The sequence below is a fragment of the Carex rostrata genome, chromosome 32 (assembly GCF_964058835.1).
Source record: "Carex rostrata chromosome 32, lpCarRost1.2, whole genome shotgun sequence".
Classification (NCBI taxonomy): domain Eukaryota; kingdom Viridiplantae; phylum Streptophyta; class Magnoliopsida; order Poales; family Cyperaceae; genus Carex; species Carex rostrata.
Window position 1 is genome coordinate 5,677,144 of NC_135949.1, and position 26,854 is coordinate 5,703,997.

General features: G+C 34.2%; 2 protein-coding genes across 2 annotated transcripts; both read left to right on the top strand.

Moving 5' to 3' along the window:
• Positions 1-4,969: 4,969 nt before the first annotated feature.
• Positions 4,970-5,702, top strand: LOC144547700 (uncharacterized). Its single transcript, XM_078296404.1, has 4 exons — positions 4,970-5,043; positions 5,144-5,222; positions 5,351-5,446; positions 5,607-5,702. Exons 1-4 carry the CDS (start codon positions 4,982-4,984, stop codon positions 5,700-5,702), a joined length of 333 nt encoding a protein of 110 aa, XP_078152530.1. The 5' UTR covers positions 4,970-4,981.
• A 1,989-nt stretch (positions 5,703-7,691) lies between these two features.
• On the top strand, positions 7,692-9,198 carry LOC144548123 (coumaroyl-CoA:anthocyanidin 3-O-glucoside-6''-O-coumaroyltransferase 2-like). Its single transcript, XM_078296814.1, has one exon. It carries the CDS (start codon positions 7,730-7,732, stop codon positions 9,086-9,088), a length of 1,359 nt encoding a protein of 452 aa, XP_078152940.1. The 5' UTR covers positions 7,692-7,729; the 3' UTR covers positions 9,089-9,198.
• Positions 9,199-26,854: the final 17,656 nt, after the last annotated feature.

Here is a 26,854-nt window from a genome sequence, read left to right on the forward strand (position 1 = left end):
ACTGTTGTGGTTTGGGTTTCATTGTTGAATATAGAGTCTGATTGCAAGTCCAATAATCTAAACTGTGGCAAATTTCGCACAGGGAATTTATTCTCACCCGCACCCTTCGGGTTATATTACAGGTACTGGTGCGACTGATTCCGGAGAGGCACACGAGTAGTAGGCCCTAGTAGCTTACCATTACATGACCCTAGATTCGTTTTGTTGTATAGATTTAGGGTAGGCCTCATGGTTAGTATCCGGATTAGATACTTTTGTTGTATTATATTCTGACCAGACTGTGTACTCTGATTATATATTTAGAAACTTGCTTTGTATTACTTGTTGTTATGTTTGAATTGTGAGTAGCCTTGTAAGTATACACGGCGTTGTATGCTTACGGCGGGGGACTGTTGCGACCCGTGGCCGCGGGGTGTGACAGTAAAGGGGTGTGGCAAAATGTTTGTGCCGTGGATAAAGAATGAAATAAAATTTTGGTTCTGTCAAAAATAAAAAAATTTATTTAAAAAAAAATGATTATGATCTAATTGGATAAGTAAAATGAACTGTCACCAAATCTAGCTACACGTGTCACAGTTTTATTCAGACTTAGGTGCTTATGTGCTAAATTTAAAAAAATAAAATACAATATATATGATTCATTCGTATATATCATGTCATGTGACATAAATAAATAAAAGAAATTAATGACTTTGATATTATAGCAAATAAATAAATATAACAATTTTCAAAAATAATAAATTAAGAAAAAAATTACAAAATGGGTCATGGCCCATTTCAGTAAGAAAATATTTATCTAAATATATATTTTTTTGTATATGTCAGATTTTTTTTTTTGTATTTTGGTTATTTGCCCATTTTATGTAATTACTTTTGTAATATGACAAAGTTAATTTTGAAACAAAGTTGCTATTTTTCACCCTCTCATACTTTTCATAATATTTTTATAAAAAAAAATCTAAAAAATAACGAATTAAAAAAGTTTCCATTTTTAACATATAAAGTCCTATACAATTAGAGGGACTGATCAAGTTGTCTTATATTAATTGGTGATACACAGAGTAAATTTGTGAAAAAAAGGTGATTCTCGTTATTGTAAAGAAAATTACCATTATATTTCATGGTGAGTTCCTCATTAATTTTCATTATTTTAACTTTTAGTCGGAATATTTTGTCTTTTTCATTTAAAACTTGTTATTTACAATTAAATTGGCTTGCATTTGTAATTGATAATACCAGTAAATTTGTAAAAAAAAGGTATTTCTCACTAAAAAAAAAACTACCATTAGATTTCATGAGTGAATTATTTAATATTTTTTGTGTTTTAATTTTTAGTGGGAATTTTTTTGTATCCTCCATTTAAAACTTGTTATTTCTAATTAAATTGACATGTATTTGTAACTTTCATTTTTTTCATCAATAATTTTTTAATCTGCACAAAAAAAGATATATATATTTTTTTTTGGTTAGAAAATTCACCTTCCAGTTCTCAAAATAAATAAAATAAGAAAAAAAAATATAAATTTGTGCAAACATCCAATGAGAAAAAGAAAATAAATATATCGTAATTTTGGAAATGTGACAAATTAATTTTGCCAATATAATATATCACTAATTTTGAAAAATATAATATATCGTTAATTTTGGTAATGTTACAAGTTAATTTTAGAAATAAAATATTTTGGTAATTTTAAGAAATACAATATAATATATATATATATATATATATATATATATATATATATATATATATATATATATATATATATATATTGTATTTTGGTTCTTGGCCCATTTTATGTAATTATTTATGTAATATGACAAAGTTAATTTTGGAAAGAAGTTGTTATTTTTCAACCTCTCATATTATTTTATAGTAATTTTATAAAAAGTTCAAAAAAATAAATAATTGAAAAAAGGTTTCCATTTTTAACATATAAAGTTGTCTTGTGCTAGACACAATAAATTTGTCAAGAAAGGTGATTCTCACTATTGTCAAGAAAACTACCATTAGAACTCATCTTCAATAATTTTCATTATTTTAACTTTTAGTCGAATTTTTTTGTCTTCTCCATTTGAAACTTGTTATTTCTAATTTAGTTGACTTGTATTTGTAATTGGTAATACACACTAAATTTGTGAGAAAATGTAATTCTCATTAAAATAAAACTACCATTAGATTTCAGAGGTGAGTTATTCAATAATTTTAGTCGAATAATTTTTGTATCCTCCATTTAAAACTTGTTATTTTGAACTAAATTGACATGTATTTGTAACTTTGATTTTTTTACATCAATAATTTTTCAATTTGCACAAACAGTTTTTTTTAAAATTTTGTTGTTAGAAAATTCACCTTCTAGTTCTCAAAATAAATAAATAAGAAACAAAAAATATATAAATTTGTGCAGACTTTCAATGAAAAGAAGAAAATAAATATATTGTTATTTTGGAAATGTGACAAACTAATAGCGGAGTCACATTAGTAGCTACGTCCAAAGAATTTGTTAGAGGAAATGATGCTCGGGCTGTAATTGCCAAAAATTCATATTATGGTGTTATTGAAGAAATTTGGGAGCTCAATTACAGAAAATTTAAAATCTCTTTATTTCAGTGTCAATGGGTCGAAAACAAACGAGGTGTTAAAGTTGATGACACCGATTTCACACTCATCGATCTTTCCAAAGAAGGATATAAAGATGATTCATTTATCATTGCCAGACAAGTCATCCAGGTCTTCTTTGTCAGTGACCCGAATAACGATAAATGGCGTATCGTCCTTCCTGGGAAAAATTATATCGTTGGAGTTGAAAATGTAGTAGATGAAGAAGAGTACGATCATTTTGACGAACTTCCCCCATTTTCTATTGGCATGCAATCTGACCAACCTTCAAATGATGATACTAACAAAACAATTTACATGAGATCTGATCACGCAGAAGGAATATGGGTTGATCAATGATCATACTTGATGAAGCTTGATAGGTACATTTAATAATAATAAAATTAAAAAATATTTTTAATTTATGAATTTACAATGATTATTTGTTATTGTGTTTTTTGATGCAGACTGAATAATATAAGCCGCAAAGTATTGTACGTTCAATAAGTGTTAATTAAGTTTTCATGTGTTAGACAAGAAAATTTAAAAAATGATTTTATACTCTAATATGTAAATTTAAAAAAAAAGTGATTTATACATCTCATTTTATATTTCTTGTAATTTACATTTATCATAATTAAGCAAAATTCAAATTTTCTTCATTTAATACACTTCCATTTTCATATACTTTTTCAATATTTAATCTTTAAATAAAAATCAATTGCATTTTTTTTTAAATATTACTTTTTGTATAATGAATGGAAACACAAACATAATTGTGTATATATGGTGACAAACAAATAATTCGATTTTGGTTTGGCGGTGTAAATAAACACGAATAATTCGCAAATATATAGAACCATATTAATATATTACTATGTGATTGCATGAAATTTCTTTGTTACATAAATAAATCAAATATGCAAATCCAGTTTCTCTGATTACTTATTTTCATATGGATTATTTATGGTTGACACAGATTTATTGTGAACAAAAAATAAATGCCTTTTGTGTAATAGCTCAAAACTTTAAACATACTTCATTCGTTACATGATATTTCACAAAATCCTCTTTACATCTAGTATCTAGCAAAATTTTCACGAGTCCTCCATCTCCCCACGCAAAAATTGAATACAAAGGGTTTTTCAAGGGTTTTCAAAAACTGATTTCTTCGCCCCTCCACCGTTCAGCAACTTCGTGCTTTTCAAAATCAATTTCTCTGCGATCAGCGATTCCGCCGCTCTCCTTCGGTTCTGCCCCTCAGCCGCTCTCCTTCAGTTCTGCCCCTCCGCCGCTCTCCTTCGGTTCTGCCCCTCCGCCTCTCTTTTCGCTGCTCTCCTGCTGCCGCAACTATTTGATACTTAGCAACCTCGGTTCAGCCCTCTCCTTTTGCCGCTCAGCGTAACTCTGTCCCCCGTCTCTCTACTGGTGAGTATCAATTTTTCTGTATTTTCATTCAGTAACTGTCTAAGATAGGTTATTCTAGTGGTCAAATAATTGTTAAAATGATAGTTAGATCATACTATTCAGTTGTCTTGATGAACCATTTTAAATAATTTAAATAGTATGTTGAATTGGAGTATGTTATGGTTTGGTTTAGAAATTGTGTGGTTAATTGATCTAAATATATGTATTATGCCATTGATTTGTTCTATTTATGATATATGCTTGACGAAACAGACTGATCCAACCATGATCTCGTCTATGTGATCCCTGTTATAATTAGTTATTTTCAGGACAGTTGAATAAAAGTTTTCAATTGAAATTTCACTGTAACCAGAAAAAGGATTATACACCTTATAAAGAAAACCATTTCAATATCATGATTTCAGTAGATATAAAGGCCGGAGCAAACAATTTCAATCAGACTTGGTCGATATTCGTATTTAGAAATTTAGGCCTCAAAATAAGACAGATTTGTTTTGGGTGTTGCTGTCTTATAATTTCAAATATATTTGATCAGTTATAGAATTTATTTTTAAATTAAAAAATTGGCCAAGCCCCTAATATAATACTATCTATTAAAGATACAATATTTCACAATAAGTAAATAGAAAAGAAATCTTTTTCTCAATCATTAATTGAGTATCTTATTGTAAGCTGTTAAATCTGTCTTGTCTTATTAAATTGCAGATTGGTTAAACCTAGATCAGATCCATGTCAAATCAACCTAGAAATAAAGAAAAAAGAGGCCCTTCCTTGCGCAAAAATAGATCAGGTGAATTAATGCCGGATGAGGGTTTCAGTGATCAAGTTAATAGAGCACAACCTAGAAATAAAAAAAAGAGGCCCTACCCTCTGCAAAAATCAACCCGATGGAAAGGAATTTGATATTGAGTGGGACAAATATTGGAGATCCGTGGGAAAAATAGTGTGTTTGTGATGGATCCAAACCAGCCAACAGATAATAAAACAGATTATAAGATCATGAAGTATTACAAGCAGTAAGTAATCAATTAAACTATCTTTTATTTCCATTCTTTTAAATAGTTATTCTTCTAATCTCTGATTAACACTATTTTACTATCCTTTATTTTTCTTAAGGGCTTTTCTAAAGTACACTAAAGAAGGAGGACCGCATGCTAAAGAGCTTAATTTGAAAATACATTGGAGAATGCTCAAGGTTAACACACTAATTTAAATATAATATAGTTGTCATATTTACTTTTAATCTGAATTGGTTTGTTTATATTCCTTTGTACAACTACCAAGAAAATTCAAACTAATAACCTTTCTACTTTTGCAATTCAGTGCCAGCAGCAGTACTTGGGTTGGGAGTGCGGATATTATGTGATGAAATTCATGCACTCATTCATCACAAGGCATCAAAAAACAATTCCAAAGAATGTATGTTAGTTCTATTATACATCATTTTATCTAAGGGCATGCAGTGGCCTTGCTGTTGCACAATATCCCTCTTTAGTTCATACTTAGGTTTCCCAAGAAAATTATGGGGTTTTTCTAAATTTACTTGAATTCATTTAACATTTTATAATCTTGCATGCAGTTTCCCTCACCAGGTGTTGCGCGTCTTCCAATGGATCCCCTCCATGAAATAAGGGGCATGTGGGCTAGAGTGTTCATGGATGAGCACTTCAAGTGATTAGCTTAATTCTAGTTATAGTTCTAAATACTTTATAATTCTTACTGTTTAACTGTCTAGTTTAGGTATGTGGGTTATATAGTGTAGGGCAGTGTTTATGTAAGTGCAATTATGATGTTGTCTTGAGAATTGTCTAACTCTAAATAGTATTATGTAGTGATATATTGTTCAAATTGCGTGATTTTTGGTATTTGCAATTGCTACTAAATATTGATATTGTTAGTCATGAAAAATAGATATTAATATTAAAACTAAAAGAACAACCACTGTTAAGGGTGTGGCTAAAAGGTGAAATGAGTTAGAAATGAGTTAGCCGTGGGTGAAGGGTGTGGTTAAAAGGGTGCAAGGGTGTGGCTAAAAGGGTGAAATGAATTAGCCGTGGGTGAAGGGTGTGGCTAAAAGGGTGAAATGAAACGCTAATCAGATTGGAGAAAGGGTGTGGCTAAAAGGTGAAATGAGTTAGCCGTGGGTAAAGGGTGTAGCTAAAAAGGTGAAATGAAACGCTAATCCGTGGGTATCCAGATTGGAGCGCTAATCTTATCACGGTTCGGCAACTGTGGTTATAAACCTTCACTTTTACTAACGCCCACATTACTCACGGTAGAGAATCCGTGAGTAATTTTAATTTTTGACTGTGATTAATTTGTTATTCTGTACTAGTGACTCCAGTTATTAACCCACATGCTTTACAAAGCTTAATTTCCAATAAACTGTCTAAAATCCTAAATCCGGTTCAAGATGAATATCAACATAAAGCGGAGAGAGAATAGAATACAACACTGCAAATATTATCCATACGCAATATGAAAGAGAGACTTAGGTGCAGTAAGGAAAGTATATGTAGCTCACTCATCACCTTATGCTTAGCAACGTTGGCATGATGAGGAATTGCCACGTAAAGAGAGAGTGAGCAATCAGAGAGATCAGGTGAAAATAAGAATGAAGAGAGATATAGGAAGCAAAGTAAGAGTTAGAAAGAAGGGGCCATACATGTGCCCCACGTGTCCCTCTAGTTTTTATTTAATTAGTTTAATTTTTAATTCACAAATTCTTATCAGTCGCATTGTATTAATTTCAGTTTTTTTTTATATTTATTTTCGGGATCTATAAATTTCTGAATATCTCACCAAAAGTTTCAGATTAATTTATATATTAAAAATTGTCATGACCGCTGCCGGGCCATGAGTCGCGACTCGCGACAAGAGAGGCACCCTCGCATCCATCCATCGTCCCGTCAACCTACCATTTATTGTCCCATTTTTTTTAAGAACAGATCCCTCATATCACAACACTGGTACCAGTTGATCTGCACCGGTATTCTGTGGCCATGGCGTTCCTACAACTACAAGTTGAAGCAACAAATAAAACAAATAAAAAAGAGCAGCTAGAGTTCTTCTGAAAAGTACAGCAATACAAAATCATATTTTAAACTGCCTATCCTTTATGAAACATATACAACACGAGCGGTCATAGACTCATACAGATTAGATTAGATTAGATTAGGCATCTGCAAAGCTATAGGAAAAAAAAAATACTCTAATTAAATGCTAACCCGTGCATGCATGTGCTAGCTGAGTAGCTGTAGATGCCCATATCTGGGTGTAGAGAGCAGCTGGCTGGCTGGCTGCAGATGTAAAATCTGACCTGGACTAATTAAATCAATTGAATTAAAGATATCTCTAGAGATATGGGCATTGAGTTTGACTAGTAGAGAAAAATATTAGTAACTGAAAAAGATTTCAAGTCAAGTAATCCGAGCATTCCTCTCTTCCAAATCCTCCACTAACCAAATTGCATCCTCTCTTCCAGATCGATTGACCGCTGCCAACCCTAGCCTCTTGCTTTTCTCTACAAAATCCTCGGAGATAAACCCTAACCTCACACTTCTTTCTCTCTATTGATCGGAGATAAACTGGTATGTAAAACGGCCCTTCAGTTTATTTATCGAATTTGTTTGTTAATTTTGAGGAAAAATTGTTCAATCCAGGGTTGTAATTTGGGGAAAACTGGTTCGACTGTTTGGACTTATGGCGTTAATCAAAGTCCTAGACCAGATCCACGTGTCTCCTCCTGCAAACTCATCGTCGAACCTGGCCGTACCTCTCACCTTCTTTGACATTGCATGGCTCCACACCGGTCCAGGCGAGCGCCTATTCTTCTTCTCGTACCATCAATCCACCTCGCATTTTCTCTCTGTCACTCTCCCCTCTCTAACTTCTTCCCTCTCTTTAACCCTTCAAAGATTCCACCTTTTCACCTGCCACATCAGCACTTACCCCTCCGACCCTTCCCAGTACATCTTCTCCCCTTCAAACACCAATTCAATTTCATTAACTGTAGCCGAATCAGACTCAAATACCGACTTCGAAGAACTGGTAACTTCCGATCCGCGGGATTTGAGTAAGCTGGATCAATTAGTACCGCAGTTATGCAAGTCAAATGATGGAACGACCCCACTTGCAGCCTTACAAATCACCATATTTCCAAACAAGGGAATTTGTATTGGGGTTTCAATCCACCATGTAACTTGTGATGATTTAGGTTCGAAGCATTTTATGAAGTCATGGGCTGCGGCTTGCCGGGATAACGGGTTTGATTCAGAATCCGCCCCAGTACCGCCGATCCATGACCGGTCTGTAATACCCGATCCAAATGGTTTATACTTTAAGACTCTGGCTGAAATGAGAGATTGCACATCACATGCGCCGCCACCACCACCACCTGATTTCTCTGTAAAACCACCTGCTTTATTTATAAGCACATTATCTCTCTCTAGAGAACAAATAAATAGACTCAAACAAAGAGTAGTTGATACAGCTGCGTCAAGTGGTGTACTGGTCCATTGCTCATCTTTCACGGTTGCAAGTGCATATTCATGGATCTGTTTGTTGAAATGTCAATCTGGAGAAAGAGTAAAAAACAAAACAGCCCATTTTCTATTTTCAGTTGATTGTAGAAATCGCCTAACACCACCGGTACCAGTGCAATACTTTGGAAACTGCTTGACACCTTGTTTTGTGGAGGCTAATGTTGAAGACCTCTTGAGTGAGAATGGGGTTATAAATGGTGCAATTGCAATAGGAAAATCAATTAAGGGATTAGAAAATGGTATTTTAGATGGTGCTGAGGGTTGGTTGAAGAAAATTCAGAGTATATTACCTAAGAAACCGATGTCTGTTGCAGGATCACCAAGGTCTAGGGTTTATGATGTGGATTTTGCATTTGGAAAACTTAAAAAGGTTGAGGTGGTTAGTATTTCTAAAACACCCGGTACAGTTTCTCTCTCGGAGAGTGGTACGGAGGAAGGAGGGATTGATATTGGAGTAATTTTGCCAAGGGATGAACTGGAGAGGTTTACTTTTTACTTTTTAGATGGGCTCAATTAATTTATTTCTAGTGCATGAATTCCAAGTTTCTGCTTGTGAACTGTGATTTGTTATTCAAACATGTTTTTTTTTTTTTTAATTTATGGTATGCGTATAATAATATGATGTAATGATATGATCAAGACATTGTGGGTCTCAGAATTCCAAGCATTTTCTTGTGAAACTTATACAAAATACCATGCAACCCCAGCAATGAATTTGATTGATAAAATGAAATATAAATTATGGGAATTATAGTTAAAATGAAATAAAAAAACAGCGACTTTCAAACCATCTTAATAAATAGTAAAAAAACTCCAAAAAATATAAAATTTTGTCTCCAACTATATTTTAATATAGATTAAACATCTAACGGTTTGGATCGACTGTTTGGACTTTGAAAATTGGAAAACCGAATCATTTGTTTCTGGAGCCAGAAAAAAACATTTTGAGTTTAGCCATTCTCTCTCTCTCTCTCTCTATATATATATATATAGTTACAATATGTATATTTTGATAAAACTGAACCTAGACCCATCAATCACAGAACTGGCTACACTAGTGGAAAAACTGGAATCAGGATCGGTCTATCTGTATTGGGTGTACTAACCACCGATACTAATACCTATCTGGATCGGTTTTAAAACTAAAACCGATACTAAAAACTAATAAAATCACAGGTCATGCACTATCAAGATCGGTTTCTAGCTTAGAACCGATCCTGATACTATCAGGATCGGTTCTAAGCTATTAACCGATCTTGATTATTAAGTATCAGGATCGGTTCTTAGTCTAAACCGATCCAGATAATATCTGGATCGGTTGTAATCTAGGAACCGATCCTAATTATAAAGTATCAAGATCGGTTCCTAGCTAGAAACCGATCTTGATACTTCATTTAAAGGCACTACCTGAATCAGATTCATCACAGAATCGCCTTTCTTTCATCCTCAGACCTCGCCTCCATTACTTAGCGCAGCAGCTATCTTAATTACTGGTCATTAACCAGCTATCTCTCTTTTTTTCTCAGGTTTATTCATCTTTTTTCTCAAGTTTGATGTTAGATGGTGCACCATTTAGACTCTAATTCGGCTCATTTTGTAAACCCTAAATCTCTATTTTAGGTTTTTATACATTTTCTATTTCAAGCTTGGGTATATATATGGAGATTAGCAAATTAATTGTGAGATATATGAGCTTTTGACATAATTATATTTGCATGTGCATTCTATATATGAGCTTTTCATATATACCCATATAAACCCTAAACCCTATACCCTATACCCTAGCTAGCATATATGCATCATATATATGTTATATATATATACATCCCTTAATTAGGTTCCGCTGGTTTAATTTTGTAGTTTGGCTATTATTGAGAGATTTGGTGCAGCGATTTTCATCTCACTCGGTACGACATCTGAAAAAGTTGTAAGTAAAACATAAAACTCATTTTTAATTAGTTTTATGCATGAATGTGTATTTCGATAGCTAGACTAAATAGATTTGTATTAAGTATGTAGCTAGAGTATTGTCGTAAGAGCCATAACCGAATGATTAATGCCTTTAGGTCATGATACCCGTTCAAAATTAATCCATTAGGGATTAATTTTGAATAGTCCCCGTTTTGGGACTGCTCTTTGAATACTTTGTCTCAATTAGAATGTGACCACGTGTTAGTCGTGTTTTAGTATTTAAGAAAATTTCTGCAGCATTTCTCCTTATTAGTTCCCCGAATACTCGGGGAACTGAGGGGAAATGCTGCCGAAATTTTCTTAAATACTAAAACACGACTAACACGTGGTCACTACTGAGACGAAGTATTCAAAGAGTGGGATAGGATGGTAACCAGGCCCCATGTAAGCCCTATTGTGAATAGAATTTAGTACCCCAAGCTTGTTCTAAATTAATTGTGTTCTACTATAATTGCAGATGGACCGCAGTTGGATGTACGAAACATCACGTCTATCAGATGAATATACGACAGGTGTCGAGGAATTTATCAGAGTTGCTATGGAAGATATGGCGAATAAGGGGAGTAGAATGATGTCGTGTCCTTGTCGTGATTGTAACAATGGTCAAAAATTTTCCAACCCGAACCAAGTGAAGAGCCATTTAATCCGTCGTGGATTCAAGCAAGGATATAAGTGTTGGATATGGCATGGTGAGAGTTTTCCAACCGACATAGGTACTGGTACTGAGCATCATAAATACCATACCGTTGGAGATGAGGGGAATGACTTACGGGGATTGGAAACCGATGTAGGTACTCGTACTGAGCAACAGGAGTATCATACCGAAGAAAATGATGATATAGTGGTAGATAAATGTGATAATTTTGATCAAATGTTACGTGATATAGAAGAGGATTTTGATAATGATAAGCAGTATTGTTTGTTTGAGAATTTGTACGAAGATTCTAATAAGGTGTATCCTGGTTGTTCTAAATTTTCAAAATTGAAAGGTTTATTAAAATTGTATAACCTTAAAGCATCTAACGGTTGGAGTGATAAAAGCTTTACTGAGCTATTAAAAACTTTAAAAGAAATGCTTCCAGAAGGAAACGAGATACCACCCAATGTTTACGAAGTGAAAAAAATATTGTGTCCAGTGGATTTGGAAGTTCAAAGAATACACGTGTGCCCAAATGATTGTATATTATATCGAAATGAGTATGGAGACCTTCACGAGTGTGCAAAATGTGGTGCATCACGTTACAAACCAAAGCAGAGAGCCAGTGATAAAAGTGATGATTGTAAATCGAATAAAGGACCTCCTGCAAAAGCATTGTGGTACCTCCTCGTGAAACTGAGATTCAAATGTTTGTTCTCAAATGCTACAGATCCGAAATTAGTGCGTTGGCATGCCGATAACCGGAAAAAAGACGGAAAATTACGGCACCCCGCTGATTCTCCTCAGTGGAGGAATATTGACAGAGAGTTTCCCGAATTCGGACGTGATCCTAGAAATCTAAAGCTTGGGCTGAGTGCAGATAGAATTAATCCGCACAGTAGCATGAGCAGCAAGCAAGCAATTGGCCGGTTCTACAGTGCATTTATAATCTTCCTCCTTGGTTATGTATGAAACGCAAATACATCATGTTGACCTTGCTCATATCAGGACCCAAACAGCGCGGGAACGACATAGATGTGTACCTAGCGCCATTGATCGAGGATTTAAAAGAATTATGGCAAATCGGAGTGCAGATATTTGATGCATACAAAAAGGAGAAATTCACTTTACGGGCCATGATTTTCTGCATCATTAATGATTTTCCGGCTTATGGAAATTTGTCGGGTTACAGTGTCAAAGGAGAGAAAGCGTGCCCTGTTTGCCTGGATGATACAGTCGATGTGTGGCTACCTAATTCCTCTAAAAACGTGTACATGGGTCATCGTAGATTTCTTCCTGCCAACCACGCACACCGAAAGAGAAAGAAAGAATTCAATGGAAAGACCGAGAATATCAGAGCAAATGTTCCATTGACCGGTAAACAAGTTTATTCGCGAGTGAGAGATTTGAAAGTTCAATTGGGTAAATTTAAAAAGAAGGTGGTGAGAAAGAAAGGGGCTCCGAAAATATATTGGAAGAAGAGGTCAATATTATGGGATTTACCATACTGGAAGCACACTTAGAGGTTCGACACTGTCTCGATGTGATGCATGTGGTTAAAAATGTGTGTGATAGCATAGTTGGAACATTATTGAATATTCCGGGTAAAACTAAGGACGGTATTAATGCTCGGAAAGACATGCAATTCTTGAACATAAGGCCAGATCTACAACCAGCAGAGAAGGAAAGAGAAAAAGGAAAAACTTGTACATATCTAAAACCCGCAATGCATACGCTATCAAAAGCAGAGAAAAAAAACTTATTGGAATGCCTTCATGGTGTCAAAGTTCCATCTGGATATTCTTCGAATTTTAAGAACCTAGTTTCACTGGATGATTTAAAATTAACAGGAATGAAGTCTCACGACTGTCATGTTTTAATGACACAGCTTCTTCCTGTTGCAATTCGGGGCATATTGCCAAAGTATGTTAGGCAGACCATCACTAAGCTTTGTTTTTTCTTTAACGCCATCTGTTGCAAAGTAAATGATCCTGATACGCTAGATGCTCTGCAGAAGGAGGTTGTTGTCACTATTTGTCATCTTGAAATGTATTTTCCGCCGTCTTTTTTTGACATCATGGTTCATTTAATCGTTCACCTAATTAGAGAAATTAAGATGTGTGGACCTGTTTTCTTGCGGTACATGTATCCGTTCGAGAGATACATGGGATTGTTAAAGGGATATGTCAGGAACCGATATCGTCCTGAGGGCAGCATCGTAAGAGCTTATGCTGCTGAAGAGGTTATTGAGTTTTGTACTAATTATATGGATGATGCCAAAGCTATCGGCATCCCTAAATCTCGGCACGAGGGTAGACTTCACGGGGTAGGCACTACCGGTGCAAAATTATTCGTGCCCGATAGTACAACGATGTCACTAGCACATTTCTATGTTTTGCAACACCTCACTGACGTTCATCCTTTTTGGGACGAGCATATGACTATCTTGCGGCAACAGAATCCTAAGAAATCCGACAAGTGGTTGATTGGTGAACACAATAGCAAGTTTGAAGAATGGTTTACCCGTAGAGTCTTGCAAGCTACGGAGGGAGAAAACATTAAAGAAATAGTCAAATTGTTGGCTCTTGGTCCAATCCATGTTGTGAGGACCTTCGAAGGATATGACATCAACGGGTACACATTTTACACAAGAAATCAAGATTCAAAGAGTACCGTGCAAAACAGTGGAGTGACGTTAGTTGCCGTTTCAACTGATTTTTCCGATCCTAAAGTTGCCGGACCATCGCATGCATCGATGTCATATTATGGGTTCATTGAAGAAATTTGGGAGGTCGATTACAGAAGATTTAAGATCCCATTATTTAAGTGCAAATGGGTTGATAACCGTAGGGGGGTTAAGGTCGATGACGATAGTTTTATTTTGGTGGATTTTAAGAAGGCTGGTTATAAGGATGATCCATTTATACTTGCAAGACAAGCCATGCAAGTGTTCTACGTAACTGATCCTGCCGATCATTCAAGACATGTTGTCCTCTTTGGAAAAAGACGTATCATCGGAATTGATAATGTGGAAGACGAAGAAGCATACGATCATTTTGATGAGATACCACCGTTTTCCACTGGCATGGTATCTTTACATCCAGCCGCTGAGGATAATGAAACAGGGCACATGCGCATCGATCATAACGAAGGAGAATGGGTTGAAGAAGGTCCCATTGGCAAGTCATAATATTAGTATGTCATACATTTAATATTGGTATGTCAAAAAATATAAAAATGTGATATAATTTTCTTTAATATTGCTGACTTAAGAAATTTATTGATTTTTTTCTTCAGGATGCATTGAAACACCGGACGATGGGAAGCATGCAAGTTATTCTGAAAACACTTCTTGTAGCTTAATTTTTCATGTTATATGTAATTTATTAGCTTATTTTTAATTTTTATGTAGCTTATTTTATTCCATGTTATAAGTAATTTTCAAGGTATTAAGGTTTTTAAAATAGATTATGTACTAAAGTAATTTTCAAATTAAGTATTATACTAAAGTAATTTTTAAAAAATAAAACACACAAATATAAACTAACATACACATAAAAAATATAATAAACCAACACAAATATAAAATAATATCAAGAACGGTTGGTAAGTTAAGAACCGTTCCTAATAACTATCAAGAACGGTTCCTCACTTAAGAACCGTTCCTGATATTATAAAATATTTTAAATAAATAAATCATACATATAACTATCAGGAACGGTTGGTAAGTTAAGAATCGTTCCTGATAACTATCAGGAACGGTTCCTAAGCTAGGAACGGTTCTTAACTTACCAACCGTTCCTGATAGTCCTAGGTACATATTTCTTCCATCCGAAATTCAAATCTCATTTTCTCTCCTCCTAAAACCCTCCTCCTTCCTTAGCCGTCTCCTCCTCCTTCCTTAGCCGTGACCTCTGTTGGCTCTTCTCCTCGCGCGATCCGTTGGCTCTTCTCCTCCGTCGGCTCTTCTCCTCCGTTGGCTCTTCTCCTTAGCCGTGACCTCCGTTGGCTCTACTCCTCCGCCTCCCTCTCCGTCTCAACTCGGGTAATTATTAGATTAATTGGATAAATAATTGTTTTAGTTAATTATTTAGTTACCAAACCGAAAGAATTGTGAACATATGTTGTATGCTTAAGGAATTGTTAGATTAATTCGGGTTATTTTGACTAAAGTGTATAATTGTGAATGTATATGCTGGTTTAGGGTTTAGGGTTTGTAAATTTAATTCAGGTATATGCTTAAATATTTGTGAATGTGTGTATGCTTAAATAAATGTGAGCGTGTTCATGCTTAAATAAATGTGATATTTGTGTATGCTTAAATAGCGGTTTTAGTTAATTATTTAATTAGTTTACAAACCGAAATAATTGTTAGATTAATTCGGTTATATTCTTGTGATAATTGTATAATTGTGAATGTGTATGCTTGTTTAGGGTTTAGGGTTTGCAAATTCGGGTTTATTCTTGTGATATTCTTGTATAATGCGGGTATATTCTTGTGATATTCTTGTGATACTTGTATATGATTATAGATTCGGGTATATGCTTAAATAATTGTGAATGTGTGTATGCTTAACTAATGGTCAATGTGTTCATGCTTAAATCAAGATGATATTTGTGTATATGCTTAAATAAAGGTGATACTTGTGAATTTAGATAATTGTTGCAAATTTAGACTTGTGAATTTAGAGGTATGTCAAAAAATTTAGAATTGTTGCAAATTTAGACTTGTTGCCAATTTAGATCCTTGTTTGAAAGTGTTAGAAATTGAATTTAGAAACTCGGATTATTAGAAATTGTTAGAAATTGCAAATTTTGATACTTGTTATATTGTTAACCTATTTGCAAATTCAGATATGGAAAGCAATAGTGGGTCAGGCTCGGTTAAGAAACGAGGAAGAGGGCCTAACCAAATTAAGGAGAAGTTTAACGAGAAAGGCAAAAAGTTGGAACTTGACAAGTTTCACAGGCCGATTGTTACTCGGGATACAACGTCTTTTCCAACGGAATTCGGTATATTGGTGATAAGGTAGGTAGGTGGTCCGCAGAAATAAGGTAGGTGGTCCGCAGAAATAAACATACCTCAAATTCCTCCGTCTCTCAGTACTTGACAAATACCTCCCAGTCTTTTTCTTCCATATGGTGCTTTGCAAAATCAGGCGTCTCACCCGCGCGCCACACTTTAGTCATCTCTTGTCGCCACTTCCGGTGACAAGTAGCCATTTTCTGATAATAATAGTCCCTCACCTTTTCGTCCTCTTCTATACCCCAGTCCAGCTGCCAAACAAAGAGAAATCAAAATTTAGAGTTAGTTAATATCAAATGAAATATTGTCAACTTAGTGCCATGTTATTTACCTTCAGCGTTTCCCATATCTTCAGCTTGTTCTCTTTTGGAACGTCTTTCCAGAGTTGGAAACTTATAGGAACATGCTTTCTCACCAATATACCGAATTCCGTTGGAAAAGACGTTGTATCCCGAGTAACAATCGGCCTGTGAAACTTGTCAAGTTCCAACTTTTTGCCTTTCTCGTTAAACTTCTCCTTAATTTGGTTAGGCCCTCTTCCTCGTTTCTTAACCGAGCCTGACCCACTATTGCTTTCCATATCTGAATTTGCAAATAGGTTAACAATATAACAAGTATCAAAATTTGCAATTTCTAACAATTTCTAATAATCCGAGTTTCTAAATTCAATTTCTAACACTTTCAAACAAGGATCTAAATTGGCAACAAGTCTAAATTTGCAACAATTCTAAATTTTTTGACATACCTCTAAATTCACAAGTCTAAATTTGCAACAATTATCTAAATTCACAAGTATCACCTTTATTTAAGCATATACACAAATATCATCTTGATTTAAGCATGAACACATTGACCATTAGTTAAGCATACACACATTCACAATTATTTAAGCATATACCCGAATCTATAATCATATACAAGTATCACAAGAATATCACAAGAATATCACAAGAATATACCCGCATTATACAAGAATATCACAAGAATAAACCCGAATTTGCAAACCCTAAACCCTAAACAAGCATACACATTCACAATTATACAATTATCACAAGAATATAACCGAATTAATCTAACAATTATTTCGGTTTGTAAACTAATTAAATAATTAACTAAAACCGCTATTTAAGCATACACAAATATCACATTTATTTAAGCATGAACACGCTCACATTTATTTAAGCATACACACATTCACAAATATTTAAGCATATACCTGAATTAAATTTACAAACCCTAAACCCTAAACCAGCATATACATTCACAATTATACACTTTAGTCAAAATAACCCGAATTAATCTAACAATTCCTTAAGCATACAACATATGTTCACAATTCTTTCGGTTTGGTAACTAAATAATTAACTAAAACAATTATTTATCCAATTAATCTAATAATTACCCGAGTTGAGACGGAGAGGGAGGTGGAGGAGTAGAGCCAACGGAGGTCACGGCTAAGGAGAAGAGCCAACGGAGGAGAAGAGCCGACGGAGGAGAAGAGCCAACGGATCGCGCGAGGAGAAGAGCCAACAGAGGTCACGGCTAAGGAAGGAGGAGGAGACGGCTAAGGAAGGAGGAGGGTTTTAGGACACTAGTGGAAAATATGGAATCAGGATCGGTTATATACACATATCAGTAACGGAATCCAACCGATCCTGATGAAGGCGATACTGATACTATCAGGATCGGTTTTATATTTTTTAAAGAACCGTTCCAAATAGAAACTAATAGGATCGGTTTTTTCATAAAACCGATCTTAATAGTAGTTATCTAGATCCGTTTTAGAATACGAACCGCTCCAGATTGGAATTATTAAGATCAGTTTTAATATAAAAACCGTTCTTGATAATATTTTCGAATATTTTTTTTTATTAAAAATTTCATATCTAGATCAGTTTTTGAATAAAAACCGATCCAGATAGGAACTATTAAGATCAGTTTTTATATAAAAACCGTTCTTGATAATATTTTCGAATATTTTTTTTTATTAAAAATTTCATATCTAGATCAGTTTTTGAATAAAAACCGATCCAGATAGGAACTATTAAGATCAGTTTTTATATAAAAACCGTTCTTGATAATATTTTCGAATATTTTTTTTTATTAAAAATTTCATATCTATATCAGTTTTTGAATAAAAACCGATCCAGAAAGGAACTATTAAGATCAGTTTTAATATAAAAACCGTTCTTGATAATATTTTCGAATATTTTCTTTTATTAAAAATTTCATATCTAGATCAGTTTTTGAATAAAAACCGATCCAGATAGGAACTATTAAGATCAGTTTTTATATAAAAACCGTTCTTGATAATATTTTCGAATATTTTTTTTTATTAAAAATTTCATATCTAGATCAGTTTTTAAATAAAAACCGATCCAGATAGGAACTATTAAGATCAGTTTTAATATAAAAACCGTTCTTGATAATATTTTTGAATATTTTTTTTATTAAAAATTTCATATCTAGATCAGTTTTTGAATAAAAACCGATCCAGATTTTTTGTTGAATGTAAAAAAATGTAATTTTAATTATTTGGCCAGCTCCCATTTATATATATATGCTGGCCCAATTAATATGCTACCGATACAAATCACAGATTGATAAATATATATGCATACAAATCACAAATAGATATCAAACACATCCTACAAATTAAGTCTACATATCCTAAATTATGTTTACACATACAAATCACAATAAAGTCCGAAATTAAAAATCATAAACATACACATCCTAAATTGTTGTACTTCATGTCTACCGTACCTCTTTCAAGAAAATTTGAACCCACATTTTTCGTAAGTCGGTCAAGCGTTGTACAGTATGTTTAGCGGGAATGTCCTGCATTTTTTAAAAGATAGAAGAGCATGCACAATTAATTGTGTATTTTATTATATTTGAAGCAACAATGGTTAATTACTTTTTGAAAATATATAAATGCATACCTTTAAGTTCGGAAAAGTATATATGTGTTCGTTTATTATGTCTTGCATGAGCAACATGACATAATATGCACATTCCCAACCGGCTGGTTGTTGTGGGCACTACATAATAAGTTTGAAAAAATTGAATTGTATGTCAATGAGCATACAAATGGCTTATATGTCTAGATATTCACAATTTTTTGCATCTAGGTCCTTACAATTATAACTCAATAGAAACTAGTACCTTGCATTCGTTATGAATCGTCAAAGAAGTCTTCATTACCCTGACGAAAACACTGTTGAAATATGCACACATTGAACAATCAGTACTTACGAGGGATATTTAAAATGATAAATGAGAAAATAATAAAAAAATCTAATGCATTCTAAACAAACATAAAATTTAGGATGGCACTTACTCCTCGACCGCAGCAGTGATCATTAGCATTTTTTTACTTTTCTTATCAGAATCGTACACGTACAATGCACTCTCTCCTGGGATAAGCACGGTCAATACCCAATGATTGCTGCATGTTAGGTTTGTAGCATGTCATATTATATAATTTTTATATTTTGACATAAATATAATAAAATTAGAATATATATATAACACTAACATGTGGTGATAAGGTATAAATATCAATCTCTTGTCCCGATTTTCGTTGAGTGCTTGCCCTATGTATTGAAGTACACCTCCTCGATCATCACTCAGCATGTTGGCATTCGTCCGCTGGGGGTCCATGAAACCAACATGCACATCGGGAAATTCCTCCTTGATGTATTTGTGCCAATACCTAAAAAAAAGAAGGCATACAGGTGTTCTCAAATTTGTTTTATTTGAATTGAATGTACTAAATTCTATAATTATTACGAATATTAACTCACAGCATCCACATCTGAATGATTGGTCCAGTGAGCCACTCCCGTGGTGCAACCAAGGCCGCATAATCATCTGCATAAACGTATATGGAGTCTGCTGAACAGAAAAGATCAAGTGGCGGATCGATTTTGAATGGACTGCCATCTAGCTCCGCAAATCGATCACGCAGATTCTTGAATGTTTGTCCCAGCTTGTCAAAGTTGATACCATCGAGTGCCTTGCAGTGACTCATTGCTTTCCCACCTACAGGAAGATGTACCTCTTCGCGTGGTACCTGCAAAATTTCGTAATAAATTGAAATAAAATCCTTAATGAACCATGACTCTGTCATATAGATACAAATTAAGAAGTATAAGAACTTAGCAATAATATACCTCGTCTGAGCCTGTCAATATCATGGGCATCGGCCATGCAGTGAAACTGCCGAGGACCGATCCAAGGGTTAACTGCTCACCATTTGGTACAGGTAAGGGGAGCTCTAGGAAGTCCGCATCTCTAACACCATCCACCGTTACTCTTGCATGGTCGGGCGGCATCGGCCTGTTGTGAATTGTTCCACCGGGTACAACTAGAACATGAATTGTCCCCATGGCCACCACAACAGTATTCTCACCTACTTTCGCCAGGAGTTTGCAGCTGAGTTCTGCCTCCTGTACAAGTATATGTATTTACTCGAATAAAATCCGAATATATATGAAACTAAGGCATAGGCCAACTGATTTAAATATAAATTTGCATTACCTCAGTAAACCCGGAAAGACCGGCATATGGTTTGACTGACTGGCAACTGCTTTGAAGGACCGTTGGGGTAAACGTCTTTCCTTGTTGGGCCATCGTCTCCTGAACTAAAATTGCAAGTTCAGATTTCATTTGCTGCTTTATTTCTAGCCGTAATCTCTCCTCTATTCCTCTTACTCTCTCCTCCACTCTTTGATCCACTCTCGCGTTAATTTCTTCTTCTGATGTCGTCAAGGTACGTGGCCTCCTTATCCGGCCCTTCCCGAATGTTTGTGACTGTGGAATCAGACCTCCCACTCCTCTTACCCTCCCAGGATGTTCCGGATTTGGCAGAGATTTTCCTAGAACATCCTCGTATCGTACGATCGCCAACTGCCCTTGTTTGAAAGCCGCTTCTTGTTCTTCCTGAAATGATAACATGCATGTTACAACATAATAATTTAAAGTTGAATTTCAATGAATAACAATATCTAAATCCTCACAATTCTGTTGATGACCGGTATGTATGTTTCTGGATAAAAGCGTTCTTTGGTCTCGTCTGAGAGCTTCTGTCTGGCTAGTTTCCATGCGACGTGCCTATGCTCAACCGACAAATCAACAAGCTCCTCTGGTGTCAATGCAGTAGCAGTTGACCCTTGGGAAGACGGATCACTAGCTGCTTTCTCGTCTGCAATCACCTGCATAGCATCTTTAAGTCTGTTCTGGAATGCTGCACCATTGTAACCTCTGGATCCCAAGAAATGCGGATACTTGTTGTGGATCTGGTTCTCCGTCCCAATCTGGCTGGCAGCCTTCAATTTCAACAAATAAATAATTGGCCTTAATTATTAAAAAAATTGAATTCTAGATTAGAGATAAGATAGGTGTTTCCTAGAAATAAACATACATCAAATTCCGCTGTCATTCGGTACTCGACAAATTCTTCCCAGTCTTTTTCTTCAATCTGGAGCCTATCAAAATCGGGCGTCTCACCCTCGCGAAACACTTTTGTCAACTCGCTTCTGAACTTCCGGTGACAAGCACCCATTTTCTGATAATAATATTTCTTCACTTCTTTTTTTTCGGGTAATTTCCAGCTCACCTACCAAACAAATTGAAATTAGGGTTTATAGTTAAACTAATCAAATGGTTTTTAATGAAATTAGTACCATGTTATTTACCTTAAGTATTTCCCAAATTTTTTGCTTGTACTCATCTGGAACATCTTTCCATCGTTGGAACCTTATAGGAATTTCCCTTCTTACCAATATCCCAAAATCCGTCGAAAAACTCGTTGTCTCTCGAGTAAAAACCGGCCTGAAAAATTTGTCAAGTTCCAGCGTTTTGTCTTTCTCGTTTAACTTCTCCTTAATTCTGTTAGGCCCTCTTCCTCGTTTCTTAATCGATGCCGACACAATACCATCATGATCACTGCCACTTTCCATTTCTGTTTTTTTTTTAAAACAATTAATTGAACTCAATGCTACATTATCTCTAGAGAACTATAATTAGTAGAACCAAGTTATACCATACAACAATTAATAGCAATGCAATTACCCGATTATACAAAGCAATAAAGAGGATATAATCCAATCCATGCATAAAATTAAAATGAGACCACAAAATTGATCTAAAAAATTACCCGAAGTAACAAAAATAATTAGATAAACCGAATTAAATACCCGAATTAATTAGCAACAATGCTAACAACAATTCTCACAAAGTATATACCATGCATAATCTAATCCAAAATAGAACTAGTCTACGCATAATCTAATCTATGCATAATCCATGCTTAATTTTGTAAAGTATATACCCCATCATATAAAATTCAAATTGACCCAAGTGACGAACTTTAGACTCTAAAGTACCACATCATATAAATTCACATTTGCATTTGAAATTAACATTTTCATTCCAAATTCACATTTGAATTTCAAATTAACATTTCAATTCGGAATTCACATTTGCATTTCAATTTGACAAACCCTAAATCCGAATTCATATTTGCATTTCGATTTGACAATCCCTAAATCCGAATTCACATTTGCATAACCCTAAATCCGAATTCAAACTTTGCTATAAAAAATTAGAAAACAAACCTATTAGGAGAAAGAGTTGATGCTAGGGATTTCGTGGGAGAGAGACGCCGGCCACGGTGGAGATCGGCCACGATGGAGAGGGAGCCACGGCGCCGCTAGGGTGGAGTTGGAGCCGCCGTCGGTTTGGGTTTTGGAGGAGAGAAATAAGGGTTTTGGAGAAGGAGAAGGGGAGAGAGTGGTAGAGGTCACGGTTTTGCTTTGGAGGAGATGAGATACATTTCAAAATATTTGCCTAAGTTCTTAAAACCGTGTATAACACAATCTGGAACGGTTCTCTGTTAAAAACCGTTCCAGATAGTATCTGGATCAGTTTTTAACAGAGAACCGTTCCAGATTATTTAAAAAAAACCAAATCGAAAAATAATTACTCCAATTAGTTATCAATAAAACGATTACAAAAATTTTAAATAAATATACTCCAGATGCTATTTTCCGATATATTTCAATTAATAAGATTTATTTGAGATATAAGTAAGGTAATTTCTAATATAATATATATGGATTGTGTATAATAATTAATAAGATATATTTTATGAAATAATTTATTATCTAATATAAGATATATTTTTCAAATAAATTGCAAGTAATTATTAAAAAAAAATTTGGTATCTTAATATATAATTGTACAAAAAGAATTGTATAAAAATATGTAAGTTTATGTTTATATACATGTGTAAACAAACAACAGTGATCCAATGAAATAGAAGCTTCCTTATATATGTGTATGTGTATGTAAAAAATAAAAAAATGTGCATGTGTATGTGTATATATATGTGTGCGCTAAATCCTTCTTTATATATAAAAAAAAAAAACATATTAAACTTCCGGTTACAAAATAAATTTTTACAAGTTATTTGGTGTTAAATTTTTTCCAAACAGAATTAAAAGGAAAATGACATCTGGAACGGTTATGTATATAAACACCGTTCCAGATACATATCTGGCTCGGTTTTCCACACAGAACCGATCCAGATCACTTTTTTATGTTTTACTTTGAATGATTAGATAGATTTGATTTATTTGTAAGATACAAAAATAATTAAAAAATTAACTGTAAAAAATAAACTGTATAGAAATGTGTATGAGTATGTGAATTTGCAATTTTATGTAAAAAAAGTTGACAATTTTGGTCAATTTACTAATCTGGAACGGTTCTACAGGTAAAAACCGTTCCAGATAGGTATCTGGAACGGTTTTTACCTGTAGAACCGTTCCAGATAATTTATTCTGATTTATTTTGAACAATTAGAGTTATCTGAGATATTATAAAGTTAAAAAAAATAAATAAATAACTGCACAAATTTTTTTGTATCTTAATAATTAACTGTAAAAAATAAACTGTATAGAAATGTGTATGAGTATGTGTATTTGCAATTTTATGTAAAAAAAGGTGACAATTTTGGTCATTTTACTAATCTGGAACGGTTCTACAGGTAAAAACCGTTCCAGATATGTATCTGGAACGGTTTTTACCTGTAGAACCGTTCCAGATAATTTATTCTGATTTATTTTGAACAATTAGAGTTATCTGAGATATTATAAAGTTAAAAAAAATAAATAAATAACTGCACAAATTTTTTTGTATCTTAATAATTAACTGTAAAAAATAAACTGTATAGAAATGTGTATGAGTATGTGTATTTGCAATTTTATGTAAAAAAAGTTGACAATTTTGGTCATTTTACTAATCTGGAACGGTTCTACAGGTAAAAACCGTTCCAGATAATTTATTCTGATTTATTTTGAACAATTAGAGTTATCTGAGATATTATAAAGTTAAAAAAAAAAAATAATAACTGCACAAATTTTTTTGTATCTTAATAATTAACTGTAAAAAATAAACTGTATAGAAATGTGTATGAGTATGTGTATTTGCAATTTTATGTAAAAAAATTGACAATTTTGGTCATTTTACTAATCTGGAACGGTTCTACAGGTAAAAACCGTTCCAGATATGTATCTGGAACGGTTTTTACCTGTAGAACCGTTCCAGATAATTTATTCTGATTTATTTTGAACAATTAGAGTTATCTGAGATATTATAAAGTTAAAAAAAAAAATAAATAACTGCACAAATTTTTTTGTATCTTAATAATTAACTGTAAAAAAATAAACTGTATAGAAATGTGTATGAGTATGTGTATTTGCAATTTTATGTAAAAAAAGTTGACAATTTTGGTCATTTTACTAATCTGGAACGGTTCTACAGGTAAAAACCGTTCCAGATAGGTATCTGGAACGGTTTTTACCTGTAGAACCGTTCCAGATAATTTATTCTGATTTATTTTGATCTATTAGAGTTATCTGAGATATTAGAAAGTTAAAAAAAAAAAAAATAACTGCACAAAATAAGCTATGTTCGGTTTATGGATTATCTTATGATAATATTTTCAAATAAGCTAAGTAATTATTTTAGGATTATATTTACAAAATTAAAAGATAAGCTTAAAAATTTACATTCAACATGAATATAAATAAGCTACAACAAAATTCGAATAATTACTTGCATGCTTCTCACTATCTAGTGGTTCAATGCATCCTGAAAAAAATAATTTATCAATTCAACAATATTAACAAATATTAAGTCACATTTTTATTTTTTAATATTTTGACATACCAATAAGAGCTTTTAGGGATTGTTGCTAGTGGGAACTCCTTCAATCCATTCTCCTTCATTATGGTCATTGCGCGTGTGACTTGTTTCATTTCCATCACCGCTTGATAAAAATACCATGCCAGTGGAAAACGGTGGTATCTCATCAAAATGATCGTACGCTTCTTCGTCTTCCACATTATCAATCCCGATTATACGTCTTTTACCAGGGAGGACAACATGTCTTGAACGATCGGCGGGATCAGTTACGTAGAACACTTGTGTGGCTTGTCTTGCAAGTATAAATGGATCATCCTTGTATCCAGCCTTACTGAAATCCACCAAAATAAATCCATCTTCGTCGACTTTAACCCCCCTACGGTTATCGACCCATTTACACATAAATAACGGGATGTTAAATTTTCTATAATCTAGCTCCCAAATTTCTTCAACAAATCCGTAATATGACATCGATGCATGCGATGGTCCGGCACCTTTGGGATCTGACAAATCACTCGAAATTGCTACTAATGTCACTCCACTGTTTTGCACGGTACTCTTTGCATCTTGCTTTCCTGTGTAAAATGTGTAACCGTTGATGTCATATCCTTGGAAGGTCCTAACGACATGTACTGGACCAAGAGCCAACAATCTGACAGTTTCTTTAATATTTTCTCCCTCCGGAGCTTGCATGACTCTACGTGTAAACCATCTTTCAAACTTTTTATTGTGTTCGCTGATTAACCACTTGTCAGATTTCTTGGGATTCTGTTGCCGCAAGAGAGTCATATGCTCGTCCCAAAATGGATGAACGTCAGTGAGGTGTTGCAAAACATGGAAATGTGCTAGTGACATCGTTGTTCTATCGGGCTCAAATAATTTTGCACCGATTGTGCCTACCCCGTGAAGTCTACCCTCGTGCCGAGATTTAGGGATGCCGATAGCTTTCACATCGTCCATGTAATTGGTACAAAACTCAATAACCTCTTCGGCAGCATAAGCTCTTACAATGCTGCCCTCAGGCCGATATCGATTCCTCACATATGCCTTTAACAAGCCCATGTATCTCTCGAACGGATACATGTACCGCAAGAAGACAGGTCCACACATCTTAATTTCTCTAATTAGGTGAACGGTTAAATGAACCATTATATCAAAAAAGGACGGCGGAAAATACATTTCAAGATGACAAAGAGTGACAACAACCTCGTTCTGCAGAGCATCCAGCGTATCAGGATCATTTACTTTGCAACAGATGGCGTTAAAGAAAAAGCAAAGCTTCGTGATAGTCTGCCTAACACACTTTGGCAATATGCCCCGAATTGCAACAGGAAGAAGCTGTGTCTTTAAAACATGACAGTCGTGAGACTTCATTCCTGTCAATTTTAAATCTTCCAGTGAAACTAGGTTTTTAAAATTCGAAGAATATCCAG